This window comes from Scyliorhinus canicula, chromosome 3, assembly GCF_902713615.1.
Source record: "Scyliorhinus canicula chromosome 3, sScyCan1.1, whole genome shotgun sequence".
Classification (NCBI taxonomy): Eukaryota; Metazoa; Chordata; class Chondrichthyes; order Carcharhiniformes; family Scyliorhinidae; genus Scyliorhinus; species Scyliorhinus canicula.
In genome coordinates, this window is record NC_052148.1 from 260,941,809 (window position 1) to 260,955,820 (window position 14,012).

General features: G+C 47.4%; 1 protein-coding gene across 5 annotated transcripts in view; it reads left to right on the top strand.

The window, feature by feature from the left end:
- Positions 1-14,012, top strand: part of lef1 (lymphoid enhancer-binding factor 1) — a 196,586-nt gene that overhangs the window by 78,371 nt on the left and 104,203 nt on the right. For all 5 annotated transcript variants that reach the window (XM_038792690.1, XM_038792693.1, XM_038792688.1 and 2 more), the window contains exon 4: positions 7,723-7,855. In XM_038792690.1, coding sequence (XP_038648618.1) covers positions 7,723-7,855 — 133 coding nt within the window. The remainder of the gene's footprint in view (positions 1-7,722; positions 7,856-14,012) is intronic.

A 14,012-nucleotide genomic window follows, 5' to 3' on the forward strand; every position in this document is an offset into this window, starting at 1 on the left:
ATGTTGAACCAATGCCCTGTCTGCCTGTTCATATGGATGTGAATACCTGGTACTGTGTTGCTGAACAGTAGGTCAATTCCACCTGTTGGCCTGACAATCTAAAATCAGAATATCTGGCCATTATCACAATGTTTTGCGGCAGTTTGCTGTTCCCAAATTGGGAGCTGCATTTCTTGCCCTGCTCCAGTGGAAACACTTCAAAAGTGATTCCAGTCGGCGGGAAGCCCTTTGCGACATGCTGAGAACGCGGAAGAGGCTCTGCAAACACAGTTTCACCCTCTTTATTCCTTTCCGATTGGTTTGGGAAGGCGGCGCACCATGTGGATGGACATGCCAGGTGACCCAAATGAAGGGAAGGCGGAGTGGGGCCACTTGGATTCGAGAGGCAGCGACCTGGAATAACAGAATTCGCGCCCTGGTGTTTGTGCGAGTGCGCGCGCGCGTGTGTGTGCGCGCATGCACGCGTGAGAGTACTCAAAGCAAATCCCATCCATTTGAGTAAATAGGGCCACATTGGACCTGCCAATGGCCAGTTACAATTGGGAAGGAGGTTCTGTTGGGGGTTAAGCACCTTTCATGATGCTTTGTACATCAATATTCTCCACCGTGTCAGTGACCTTGGGTATAAGATCCAGCCTTCAATAATAATTCTCTCAATAATCCCAACATAAAGTAACACACCTCTTGGTGTTATGCGATTTTTGTACAGTTCTCAAACATGATTTCAAAGGGACGATCTAAATTAAAGCATTGGGCAGGTTGAATTTCCCTTAAGATACCTGGCATCAGTATTTCTGATGTCTTTCACCGTGCCTGCACCAAGTTTTTCTATTAAAGTCGATACAGTTCAATCACATGCATGATTACTCTATATCCCGTTATTTGCATATAGCTTCATTGCAGCAGGTTGCTTCTGTTCACCTTTGTGTTAAGGATTCTACTTCTTTGCCCACTGTAACTCCAAGATACATGCACATTGCATTGTGTCCCGCAAACAGAGGCTGCAATGAGCAGATTTTTATAATGTCACCCCCTGACTGGAGGAAAACCCTCCAAGTTTAGGATTTACATGCGAAATAGCCAGGCTTCATATAGCCCCAAGACTTCTCATTTCAGCTCGCTATCTATACAATTAAAAAGTCTTGCTTACACCGCACCACACATTCAAAATGTAGGCTGGCATATTAAACCGGTGGGAAGCAGGGAGAATCAAGTGTCACGCTTTTCTGATTGGCTCAAGTAAGGCACTTCATGCTGATTCGCTGATCAGGAGAAACTTCCAGAGAAGCTGATCCAATTCAAGAGCTGCAATTTGACCGGACAGTTTACTTTTCCCAATTGAATATTGCTGAAAAGAGACATGTTGCCGAAGTTTTTCACCTCGCACTCCTCGGGACAAATGCAAGAATACCAAATTTCGAACAATCGTGACAATTTTTCCAATTGGTTCCTTTAGTGACTCGAGGAAGCAGGAGAAATTTAAATATGAATTTATTTCAACTATGTACACAGTTCTGCGTTAAGCAGCATCTCGTCCCCAGTACAATTAGAACAAAGAACAATACAGCACAGGAACAGGCCCTTCGGCCCTCCAAGTCTGTACCGGTCATGATCCCAACCTTTGGGCAAAACCCTCAGCCCTTCCTTGTGCCGTATCCCTCTATCCCCATCCTATCCGTGTGCTACCCATCCTATCCATGTTGCTGGGAGGACTAGTCTGTCAAGGCCCTGGTTTGGGCCAGCACATAGCGAGCCTCAGGCGGATGGCCTCCGCCTCCATCTGGGAAGCTCACACTCCACGAATCCCATGGGAAAGCTCCCAGTGGGTCCTCGTGGGGGGTTATGACAGTTCCATCCGCCATCCCGGATTTCTAACCTGGCTTAATAACATTACTAAGAGTTATAATGCAAGAAATATTTTTCACAAAAATCATTAAACGCACTCAGAACATTTATCATTTAATGTTTAAAGTTGGCTACTGCCAGTGGAAGATGTGTGCCCGAGCTAATCTCATCGACAGAGTGAAAGATGGTAAATCTGAAGGCATAGCAGGCTGAGGAAAAACAAACGCTTTGGCTGATTTTGAGGAGCTTGGAAGACCAGACCTGCCCCAGAAGGAAACAAACGACTTTGGCTAGACTCCCTGGTCATCCATTGCAGAGACTGTGAGGTGCACTCTCGCCCGGTACGATCTTAAAATAGTATTGGGTGGCACGGGGTGGGCACCATGTGCACCCTGTTTTGCGTGTTGTTAGGGTCCAGCATCCTGACCCATTTGGACGGGGCAACCATCCAGCTGAGTTGGCATCAGCGGATGGTGAGCAGGAATAGGGCAGCGTGATTCTCAGAATCCTTTTAGGAGCCTTAATCCCCTGCCCCCCACCCCCCCCCCCCCCCCTCCCCCCGACTGTTGTGCACCGGTGCCAGTGAATATCCCCTCCCCCCCCTCCCCCAACCCACTCAACCAATTAAAGAACGGTATCTTTCTTTCCTTTTTAGGCAGCACGGTAGCATTGTGGATAGCACAATCGCTTCACAGCTCCAGGGTCCCAGGTTCGATTCCGGCTTGGGTCACTGTCTGTGCAGAGTCTGCACATTCTCCCTGGGTTTCCTCCGGGTGCTCCGGTTTCCTCCCACAGTCCAAAGATGTGCAGGTCAGGTGGATTGGCCATGATAAATTGCCCTTAGTGTCCAAAATTGCCCTTAGTGTTGGGTGGGGGTTACTGGGTTATGGGGATAGGGTGGAGTTGTTGACCTTGGGTAGGGTGCTCTTTCCAAGAGCCGGTGCAGACTCGATGGACTGAATGGCCTCCTTCTGCACTGTAAATTCTATGATTCCATGTCAGTCAGGCAACCAAGGGTAACTTCAGTTTGGCCACCATTGTGCCCTCTTAAACGCTTACAATGTCAATGGAGAAGTCAAGTGGCTCAGATATCTTAACACCTGGACTAGATTCTCATCTGGCTCCTTATTTAAGATGCTAGCCTCCTGGTGGGAGTCATTACTGAGCAACAATTGTAGGTTTTGCTAATGTAGGCAGGCCGGGTCTGTTTGAAGTTTCCTGACCCACAGGATTTACCATTAAAAAAAAAACTCCACCGGGACCAAAACCCACTTCCTCTCATGAGAGTGAGGCCTTGGCTGCCTGTACGTAATATCATGGCATCCCTTCCTGGCGAGGCCTGGCCCCTTTAATTAGTACAGTGCCATTACAATAGTATTTAATGTTATTTTACCTCTTGAGAAATTTAGTCAAGCATTGCCACTGCAGTCAAGCATTAAATGCTTTCTTATCCAGTGTCTTTGGTTTGGCTTAATAGGGCCCAGTAGAGCCATCTGTCAGACACACATTCTCTGCCTATAAAGAATTGGCTTTCAAATGTATCTCTGTGTATTTCCAGGTATGTACAACAGGGTTCCCAGTCTTACTGGCATTTTAAAATGTTAATCCATATAAAGTGTAACATAATTCCTGCAGTGGTGATGAAGGTGATATTGCGACTTCATAAAACAATAACAGCTCGCATTTGTATAGCGCCTTTCACAACGTCAGGATGCTGCACAGTTCGCTCTGGCCAATGAGACGCTAGTGAATTGTAGTCACTGTTGTACTGTGTCCGGCCAATCCACGCTGAGCAAGTTCCCTCAAAGTAAAAGTGAGAAAATGGGCTGCTTAATCTGATTTGGAGTGTTTGATGAGGGACGTCTCGACCAGATTATCAGGCGAGCTCCTTGAAATAGAACAAAGAACAAAGAAAAGTACAGCACAGGAACAGGCCATTTGGCCCTCCAAGCCCGTGCCGACCATGCTGCCCGTCTAAACTAAAATCTTCTACACTTCCTGGGTCCATATCCCTCTAGTCCCATCCTATTCATGTATTTGTCAAGATGTCCCTTAAATGTCACTATCATCCCTGCTTCCACTACCTCCTCCGGCAGCGAGTTCCAGGCACCCACTACCCTCTGTGTAAAAAAACTTGCCTCGTACATCTCCTCTAAACCTTGCCCCTCGCACCTTAAACCTATGCCCCCGGGTAATTGACCCCTCTATCCTGGGGAAAACCCAAATAGTGCATGGGAGTCTATACGTCCACCTGAGAGTGAGCAGACAAGGCCTCAGTCTGATTCAAAATACAACATCTAGAACTGTGTAGCACTCCCTCGGTACTGTTGGGGTTTTGTGCTCACGGCTGTGGATGGAGATGTAAACCAACAACCTCGAATATCAGAGGTCACAGTTCTACCCTGTGAGCTACGATTCCCAACAGTTTCGGTGAGCAAGGCCAGAATCCACAAGACGGTGGGAGCCATTTTGGACCACCTAGCTTCATCATTCAATGGAAACCTTCAATCCACCCATCACTGCAGCAAACAGCTTCGAGTTTGACTCGAGCATTGTTTCCCTCCCTCACCCCATTACTATTTTTCTGTGATTAATTAGCGCAGATGGTGTTAGTTTACACACGCAGACTTATGAGCAACTGACTGTGTTTGCAATGAACTGGTTTGCTCCTGTGCATTACGGAGGTAGAGTAAAACATTTTGAGGTGAGTTTTGTTGGCAGTTCTGGCAGGAAGAGGTTGATGGTAGGCATAACCAACAGTAAGGGCCTCCCCCAAAAGGTTTGGGTGAAGCCGGAGCCCCTCGGTTGCCATGCCACCACTCTTCCCTCAACCTGTAACGCTGAAAAAAAATCACATTTCTACTTGTGTGATCTTACTGTGCGATTCCTTGGTTGCCTTAGGGTGGCACAGTGGTTAGCACTGCTGCCTCACTGCGCCTGGGAGTCGGGTACAATTCTGGCCTCGGGTGACTGTCTGTGTGGGGGTTTGTACTTTCTCCCGGTGGCTGTGTGGGTTTCCTCCAGGTGTTGCGGTTTCCTCCCGCAAAGATGTGCGTGTTACGATGTCCAAGGAGCCCCGTGAACCTTGTTCATATGTTTTGGTCCTGCCCGAAGCTGGAGAGGTTTTGGAGGACGGTGTTTAGCACAATCACGGGGGTCTTACATGTGGATGTGAAGCTCGGTTCCCTAGAAGCTGTATTCGGGGTGTCGGACCGGCCTGCAGGTGGGTGCGGGGGCCGCTGATCGCTCGTAGGCAGGTCTTGTTGGGCTGGATGTCAGCTTCTCCACCCTGTGCCTTGGCGTTGCGGAGGGTGGGGGGACCTGCTGGGGTTTTAACCCTGGAAAAGGTGAACTTTGAGCTGAGGGGTGTGAGGGAGGGGTTCTACAATTGTGAGGCTTTGTTCATAGTGCACTTTTGCGAGTTGGCTACCATTGACTGTTGAGGGTGGGTTTCGGAGAGGGGTGGGGGGGGGGGTGGTGTTTGTTTGTTTGGGCATGTTTGGAGTTGTTTTTGTATTGTGAAAATGTTGAACATTTGTCAAATAAAAATATTTTTTGAAAAAGATGTGCAGGTTAGGTGGATTGGCCATGATAAATTGCCCTTTGGTTCCCGGAGATGTGCGGGCTGGGTGGGGGTTGGGATAGGGTGGGAGCCTGGTTAGGGTGCTCTTTCGGAGGGTCAGGGCCGACTCAGTGGGCCGAATGGCCTCCTTCTGCACTGTAGGAATTCTATGGTTCAATGATGACCGCTACTTCGAAACTAGTTAATTTTATTTTTATAAATTTAGATTACCCAATTATTTTTTCCAATTAAGGGGCAATTTAGAGTGGCCAATCTACCTACTCTGCACATTTTTGGGTTGTGGGGGCGAAACCCACGCAGACACGGGGAGAATGTGCAAACTCCACACGGACAGTGACCCAGAGCCGGGATCGAACCTGGGACCTCAGCGCCATGAGGCGGTTGTGCTAACCACTAGGCCACCGTGCTGCCCTATGAAACTAGTTAATTGACTGGAGAGCACGTTGGGATATCCTAAGGCACTATATAAATGCAAGTTCTTTCTTCTGTGTTGAATACAAACAGTGGCAGCACCCTCATACCACCATAAAGACAAAGGAGGAAGACTCAACCACATTCCCGGAGCAGTAAGGGATGGGGAAGGATTGCCAGCCTTGCCAGCTTCGCCCACATCCCACGATCACACAAAAGTGACTCATTTCAAACGGAAATGAATAATGTGCAGTGTGTGTAAGCAAACTTGCTAAAGAAGCTCTCCCGCAATTGGCTCCCGTTAGTTGCTGAGGCTCTTCAGGAATCTGGAATTGACGATACATTTGGATTTTTTTCAGATAGATGTGTTAATATTGTGCAGCATTCCAAAAATAAATCTTGACAGCTCTCAGGCAGGTGTGTGACACTTGGCGCCTGAGTCTTGTAGCACTTTCACTTTGACCTTTTCAAAGTATTTTAGAAATTGACTTTGCCCCATCTGTGATTCAAATGTGCCAGCCTGGAGATGGCTTGGCGTAGACTGGAAATAAAAGGTCTTTTGCTGCTAAATATTTCTCGTATGTCTGGTTAGGCTGGGGGAAATCTGGTCTAAAGGTGTTTAATTGTTTAATATTATTGTATTGAATAAGTGCGGAAGGTAAATCTGAAGTGTATGTTTCAATGATTGAATTTTGTTACAATAAGAAAAAAGTCTGCGGCATTTAATTACTGTGGTATGATGATTCAGTTCAATTTACTACACATTAGATCAGATTTCCTCACAGCTGCTTGTGTTTGCGATGTTACTGTTTCTGCTTCCTGCTCCTGCTCCACTTTGAAAGGACTCTTCACACTTGAACATGTTAGGGTCAAGGGGCAAGTGGGGCTAATTTTGATTTGGGCAGCGAGAATAGGGAGGTGTGAGTTTAACAGCTACCACTGTGTTATACCATTCCCCCAGAATCAAAGTTGCCAGAAAGCTGTTGTCCACCCCGCCAACGGTTTTTGTTCCAGTTGTGTGCTGCCTTTGACTAAGTCACCCTGCAAGGATAATGTGAAATGCAGTAACATGGGGACTGCCTTAACATGGTTTGCATACCCAATCACCGAGCTTGCTGATCTCCGAGCTATGTCATTGCCGGCTTCGAAAAGTCATTTACGGCACAAAAGGAGGCCATTTGGCCCGTGAAGTCCCTGTTGGCCCTGCACGAAGCAACTCAGTCAGTCCCACACTCGTGCTCGATCCCCACGGCCCTGCTGGTTTATTTCATTCAAATGTCCACCCTCCTTCATCTTCGCCACCCTGGTGGGCAGAGATCCAAGCCACCCATTGTGCAAACAAAAAAGCAATTCTCGTCCAAAACCTTAAATCTGTGGCCCGTGGTCTTTGTTCTATCAGCTGAAAGGAACAGTTTTTCCTTGGTTAATTTATCCACATCTGCCATAATCGCCTCTTTTCAACTCTTCCCTCAATCCCCTTTTTCTTCAACGTCAACTTTTCCAACCTAACCTTTTAGCTAAAATTTCCCCCTACCTGGCAGTGAGGCAGAGACTGAGAAGCCGTCCAACCATCAGGCCAGAACATCGAGGAGACATTTAGCCAGGCTATCCTCCTGAAACAGGGAAGTCATTGGGATTGATGCTGGATAAACCATTGGTCAGAGTGCCAAGAGGGGTGGGTGTGGGGGGTGGGGGGTGGGGGGGGGGGGGTGTTATGGGAGGGGGGGGTGACACAAAATGGGGGAGAGAATTGGCTGATTCTCCATTTCTTTGTATGTGCTTCTGGTCCACTGCCCGTACAAACTAAGGTGCGTCATTCTCAGTCGGTCAACATTAAAGGCTCCGACAGCAAAACAAAATGATTCTTCTGTTATCTCTTCTAGTCGAACAAGGTGCCCGTCGTACAGCCCTGCCATGCGGTCCACCCCCTCACGCCCCTCATCACCTACAGCGATGAGCACTTTGCGCCTGGATCCCACCCTGCACAAATCCCCACAGACATCAACTCCAAACGAGGTGAGGAATGTTTTATACCCAGTCTTAATGAGCCTAAGCGTGGGGGAAATTGATAGTTGAGTCACCTAACTGTGCGATCATTAGGTAACACACAAGCGTTTTTCCGGTGCACCGCGTTAATTCATGGCTCACCAAATTTACGAACCTGTCCATTTACTGTGGATGAATTTGAGAGAGTAACATAGTTGTTAAAGTGTCGTAACAATATTGAGGAGCTCGCCAGAGACTAGTGACGCTGAATGGAAAAATGAAGGAAAGGCAGCAATCATGCCATTTGCTATCGCTGAGAGGAGTCCATTCGGCCCCTCTGTTTCCAGTGCCACATCAGCAGTGATGTGTTTGCTCCCTTTTCAATCATGAAATGTTTGCTCCCTTTTTAAGAAGTGGGGTAGATCCTGACTTTGTGCAATGGTTATAAAGCTGGTTGGTGATAGAATGCAGGGATATGAGGCACGGACTGCTGGCTCACTCTCCCCACTATCTCACAAAATAACACTCTGGTTCGTTCTGATCATCAAGTGAGAGGCAGTCACAAAAAGAGTCATCAGAATCCATTATGGGCCATCGCTACAGCGAAAGAAACAGATTGTCTGAAGCCAGCGTCTCCTAATATAGTTATTTCCTCAGTGCAGTATGTTGTTTCCACTCAATAATACAAGGTGAACGGTACAGCCCTCTTCTCTTGCCTATTGTGTGGTCTGCAGCTGAGCAAACAGAGTTACCGAGCTACTGTCAGAGAAAGAGAATCAAAGGAATGTTTAAATGTTGCACAGAGACTAAATAAAGAGGTTTGCCCTTTTTTTCAGAGATCATCTGTGCTTGTGCCCGAGTGAGAATATGGAATATGTGTGCATAACTCAGTGTATGTGTGCTGTGTTTGTGTGCTGTGTGCTTGATAGTGTGTCTGTATACCTTTGTGTGTCAGTGCGTATTAGTCAGTGTGACAGGTGTGTGTGTGTGTCTATGTGTGAGTGTATGTATTATGTTCAGGTGTGTGTGAATGTATTGTCTGTGTGTGTGTCTGTGTTTGAGTGTCCATGTGTTTGTATATAAGTGTCTTGTATCTGTGTGTCCATATGTGTGTGTTGTTCCGTGTGTGTGTGTGTGTGTGTCTGTGAGCCTGTGTGTGTCCATATCTGTGTGTGTCTGTGTGTGTATCTGCATAATCAGCATGTGTCTGTATGTGTGCCTCTGTGAGTGTGTGTGTGTTTGTCAGTGTCCAGGTGTGTGTGTGTCAGCGTGTGTCTGTTGTATGTATTGTGTCACTGTGTGTCTGTGTCTGTCTGTGTGTGTACGTATTGTATCACTGTGTGTTTGTCTTTGTGCACGCATATTTGCATGTGTTTGTGTCTTTGTGTGTGTTCGTGTCTGTGTGTCTGTATCTTTGTGTGTGTCTTTGTGTGTGTGTGTGTGTGTGTGGCTTTGTGTGTGTATCTGTGTGTGGGCACACACAGAGAGATTGGAGATTGATTGAGGTGTTGTTGGGCAAGTGGGAAACCGCATGAGTCAGTGCCTTTAACTGGGAGAGTGATCGGGGGACAAGATCTGACTCCAAACTTATGGACTAAGCTGCCCAAAGTAGAAGTGAAGAATGGGATACATTTTTGGTAGATGGGGCTATTGATGGATAAGAAGTCAGTGACCTTTGGACTGGTAAGGTTTTGAGGTTGACATGCGCTTGAGGATCAGCAGAGGCTCCTTAGGATGATTCGGCCGAGTTTACAAACAGCAAGCAGCAAAGCCATAGGCTGCACTTCGAGAGATGCAACATCATACATTTCTCTGACAAATTTACACACGGACAACAAAAACACAGCAAAACAGCTGTGGCCAATTCCAGGGAAAGTGGGAAATTGCCAGAATATTAATTGGACGTGTGATAATGACTAGATGTCGGTTGAGGGATAGATGTTGGCCAGAAAAAAAGTCCCCAGCTCCACTTCGAAGTGGTTCACGGGATAACGCCCGCCTGACAGAGGGACTTGATTTATTTAATGTCTCATCTGATGGACGGCACCTCCAACAAGACAGCACTCGGTCAGTAATGCACTGGTTTGTTAGACCAGTATATGGTCGCAAGAAACGAAGGTGCTGTTACTTCGCTCAAGAGTGACAGGGTACAAGGAAAACAGCCTTGGAACGGCATAGACTGCTGACGGGCAATTACGTTGAGTGACATCGCCATGTCACCCTTAATCTCGATTCGTTCTGTGCTTGCTTTCCCCAGCTGGCCATTGACCAGCTTGCAACCCTGCTCCTCCTCGACTAACCCATTTGTTCCTGTAGCCTGTCCAGCTTTGGGTTATTTATATCAAGGGTAAAAAAGCTGCTCGGGTAATTTGACTCTGTGAACGGCGAGGAGTGCACAATTCGAGCTGTGCCAGTGAAGCCTAGCATCCCAATTGTCGAGAGGCCTGCATTTGGTTCCAGCCCCGACAGGGAGCGCGTGCATCTGCTTTACGACGAGGGGGGGGAAACCTAATGTGGAAAAATAAGCACTTCGTTTTCCAGAGATGGAAGAGACATCCCGAGGGGATGTTTTCAGGTAGACCACAGAAAGCAAAGGTCTATTTGGGGATTAAAAACCCTGGTTTTAATCCTGCCAGGCACTTCTGAAAGCTGGAGGGCTTCATGTTTGCGGGGTTGTCAGCCGTGCGAGTTCTCCCGGCGTTGCTTTGGATGTTAAACGCTGCACATGCAAAACTATTTGACCTTGAAGCCCCAAGGAATCAACTTGATAAAGAGCTTAGTATGAGCTGGAGTGACAATCGTGAGGCAAATGAATCATATCAAGTGTTAGCATTAAGGGGCTGAAAATGATTCTTAATTAACTGCTGATCCTGTAAGGTTGCAGCGGCTGTGTCTTGAGAGAGATAGCTGACAACCGGCCCTGTAATGTTTTGTAGCCACAGTGTATTTCTTTCTGTACATCTGGGAACCCTGAGCACAGAGAGCTGAAAAACAATTCACGTCCTGCGATCCTGAGAAGTTAAAATTGTTCCCTTTGGTTCGAGACCTGGGAGTGGGGGTGGGGGGGGGGGGGGGGGGGGGGGGATATGGTGGGGGGAGGGGTACATTAATAGTTAACAGAAGATTAAATTGAATCATTTATATGCCGACGTCATTGGCCTCCTACAATTTTTTTTTTACTTTCTATTTGAAGCCTAAACTGCAAAACATTTTAATTCCAGTTTCTCTTAGGGATGCTGAAATATGGGAGCTGGCAAAAGAGAATCCGTGTTTTCTTTTCCCATCGAGCACACTTCACTCTGCCAGAACTTTAAACCCAGAATGACGCACTCTGATTTTTTTTTCAAATGAGCTGCCTTACGCATTGGTGAAGGTTAACGAATCACATCTACCAAGCAGAACGCTGAATGTATGCGGAAGCCTATGATGATGGAGTTTGGGTTCTGCTGGTACAGAGGAGAGCCATTTTCATTTCCTCCTTAACTCCTGAAATTTATTCAGGCTCAGAGGAACAGGAGGGGGTCTGTTATACCCCTCAAGCCTGTCCCTCTCTGTTCAATGAGAGCCTGGGTGACCCGCCACCTGACTCCATCCGTAGTCCCACCTTTTTAACATGGGAGATGGAGAACCTAGTGGAGTGGTGTAGCAACAACAATCTCTCCCTCAATGCCAGCAAAACTAACGAGCTGGTCATCGACTTCAGGAAGCAAAGTACTGTACACACCCCTGTCAGCATCAACGGGGCCGAGGTGGAGATGGTTAGCAGTTTCAAATTCCTAGGGGTGCACATCACCAAAAATCTGTCCTGGTCCACTCACGTCGACGCTATCACCAAGAAAGCACAACAGCGCCTATACTTCCTCAGGAAACTAAGGAAATTCGGCATGTCCACATTAACCCTTACCAACTTTTACAGATGCACTATAGAAAGCATCCTATCGGGCTGCATCACAGCCTGGTATGGCAGCTGCTCGGCCCAGGACCACAAGGAACTTCAGAGAGTCGTGAATACCGCCCAGTCCATCACACAAACCTGCCTCCCATCCATGGACTCCATCTACACCTCCCGCTGCCGGGGGAAAGCGGGCAGCATAATCAAGGATCCCTCCCACCCGGCTTACTCACTTTTCCAACTTCTTCCATCGGGCAGGAGATACAGAAGTCTGAGAACACGCACGAACAGACTCAAAAACAGCTTCTTCCCCACTGTCACCAGACTCCTAAATGACCCTCCTATTGACTGACCTCATTAACACTACAACCGATGCTTCAACCGATGCCACTGCTTATGTAGTTACATTGTATATCTTGTGTTGCCCTATTATGTATTCTCATGTATTTTCTTGAATTTTGTTTAATTCCCTTTTCTTCCATGTACTGAATGATCTGTTGAGCTGCTTGCAGAAAAATACTTTTCACTGTACCTCGGTACACGTGACAATAAACAAATCCAATCCATCCAATCCAATCTTTGGTCAACAAAAGCCTATCAATCTTAAATGGACAATTAATCCAGCATTTAGCAGAAGAGGTTCCAAACTTCTATCATCCTTTTGTGTGGAGAGATGGTTCCTAATTTCACTCCATTTCTTTTTTTTATTATAAATTTAGAGTATCCAATAGATTTTTCCCCAATTAAGGGGCAGTTTAGCGTGGCCAATCCACCTAACCTACACATCTTTGGGTTGCGGGGTTGAAACCCACGCAGACATGGGGAGAATGTGCAAACTCCACACGGACAGTGACCCGGGAAAGGGATCGATCCCGGCTCCCCAGCGCCGTGAGGCAGCAGGGCTAACCCACTGCGCCACCGTGCCACCTCCTAATTTCACTCCTGAAAGTCCTGGCTCTAATGTTGTAACCCTGCCCTAGTCCTAGATTCCCAGTCTCGGAGGAAAAGGGCAGGATTCTCCAGTACCCAAGCCACGGGTTTCTTGTCCGCGCGCCAGTCACTGGCGACAGGTTCTCAGTGGGATTTGCAATTGAAGCCACCCCATGCCACTGGGAAACCTGCACGCTGCCAGCGGGAAAAGGGAATCCCAGCAGCCAGAGAATTCCGGCTATAGTTTCTCCCAATCTACCCTCTGTTACCCATAATTATCTTGAAACCTTTGATCAAATCAGCCCAGAACCATCTAAATTTCAGCGAATAGAACCCTATTCGTGCAATCCCACCTCATAATTTAACCCTTGGAGTCCAGGTATCATTCTGATAAATCTACGCTGCTGATAGGTTACTGATGAGCACATTCCATTCTATTAACTTTTAAAAGGCGTCTTGTCAGGAAAGCTCATCCTTTCCTGAAACGTGTGGAAAGCTGCTGTTCCCCATCATTGATTTTTCTTTGCCCAGAAATGCCCCCATGTAAGGTCCCGCGCTCCGAAGCGAGAGGCAAGTTAGGAGTTACTACTTGCTGTTTGAACTTAGGCACTGATTAAGCCCTGAAGCTCAAAGTGCTGGCTGTCTAAGAGGACAATCCTGCACTGTGTTGACCCACACTAATTATTGGGTGTAGCGAGAAGACTGCTGCTTAATGAAGGGCCCGTTTGGAGCCACCTGTTCGGGGAAGTTGGTGTTTGTCTTGGTTGGGGTTAGGTGAGGGAGCAGAACCCCATTCAGAATGGTACAATAGGTCATCTTAAAGGCATTTATAGCAATCTTTGAAGTTTGCCAACCACTTTAACACAAGGAAAATCTTGAGGTCACCTGTCCCAATTGGCCTTCTTCGATTCACTGTCACCTTCTGTCCAGGATGCGCCTCAAAATGATTTGCTACATCAAAGGCCATTGGTTGGGGGGGGGGGGGGGGGGGGGGGGGGGGGACTTCTTCCAATGTTACTCTCTACATTTTAGTAACTTTGCGGATCTTTATTTCAAGTGAGACAGTTATAAGTAAAACACCAGCACAATTTAGGGCAGCACGGTAGCATTGTGGATAGCACAATTGCTTCACAGCTCCAGGGTCCCAGGTTCGATTCCCGGCTTGGGTCACTGTCTGTGTGGAGTCTGCACGTTCTCCCCGTGTCTGCGTGGGTTTCCTCCGGGTGCTCCGGTTTCCTCGCACAGTCCAAAGATGTGCAGGTTAGGTGAATTGGCCATGCTAAATTGCCCTTAGTGTCCAAAATTGCCCTTAGTGTTGGATGAGGTTACTGGGTTATGGGGATAGGGTGGAGGTGTTGACCTTGG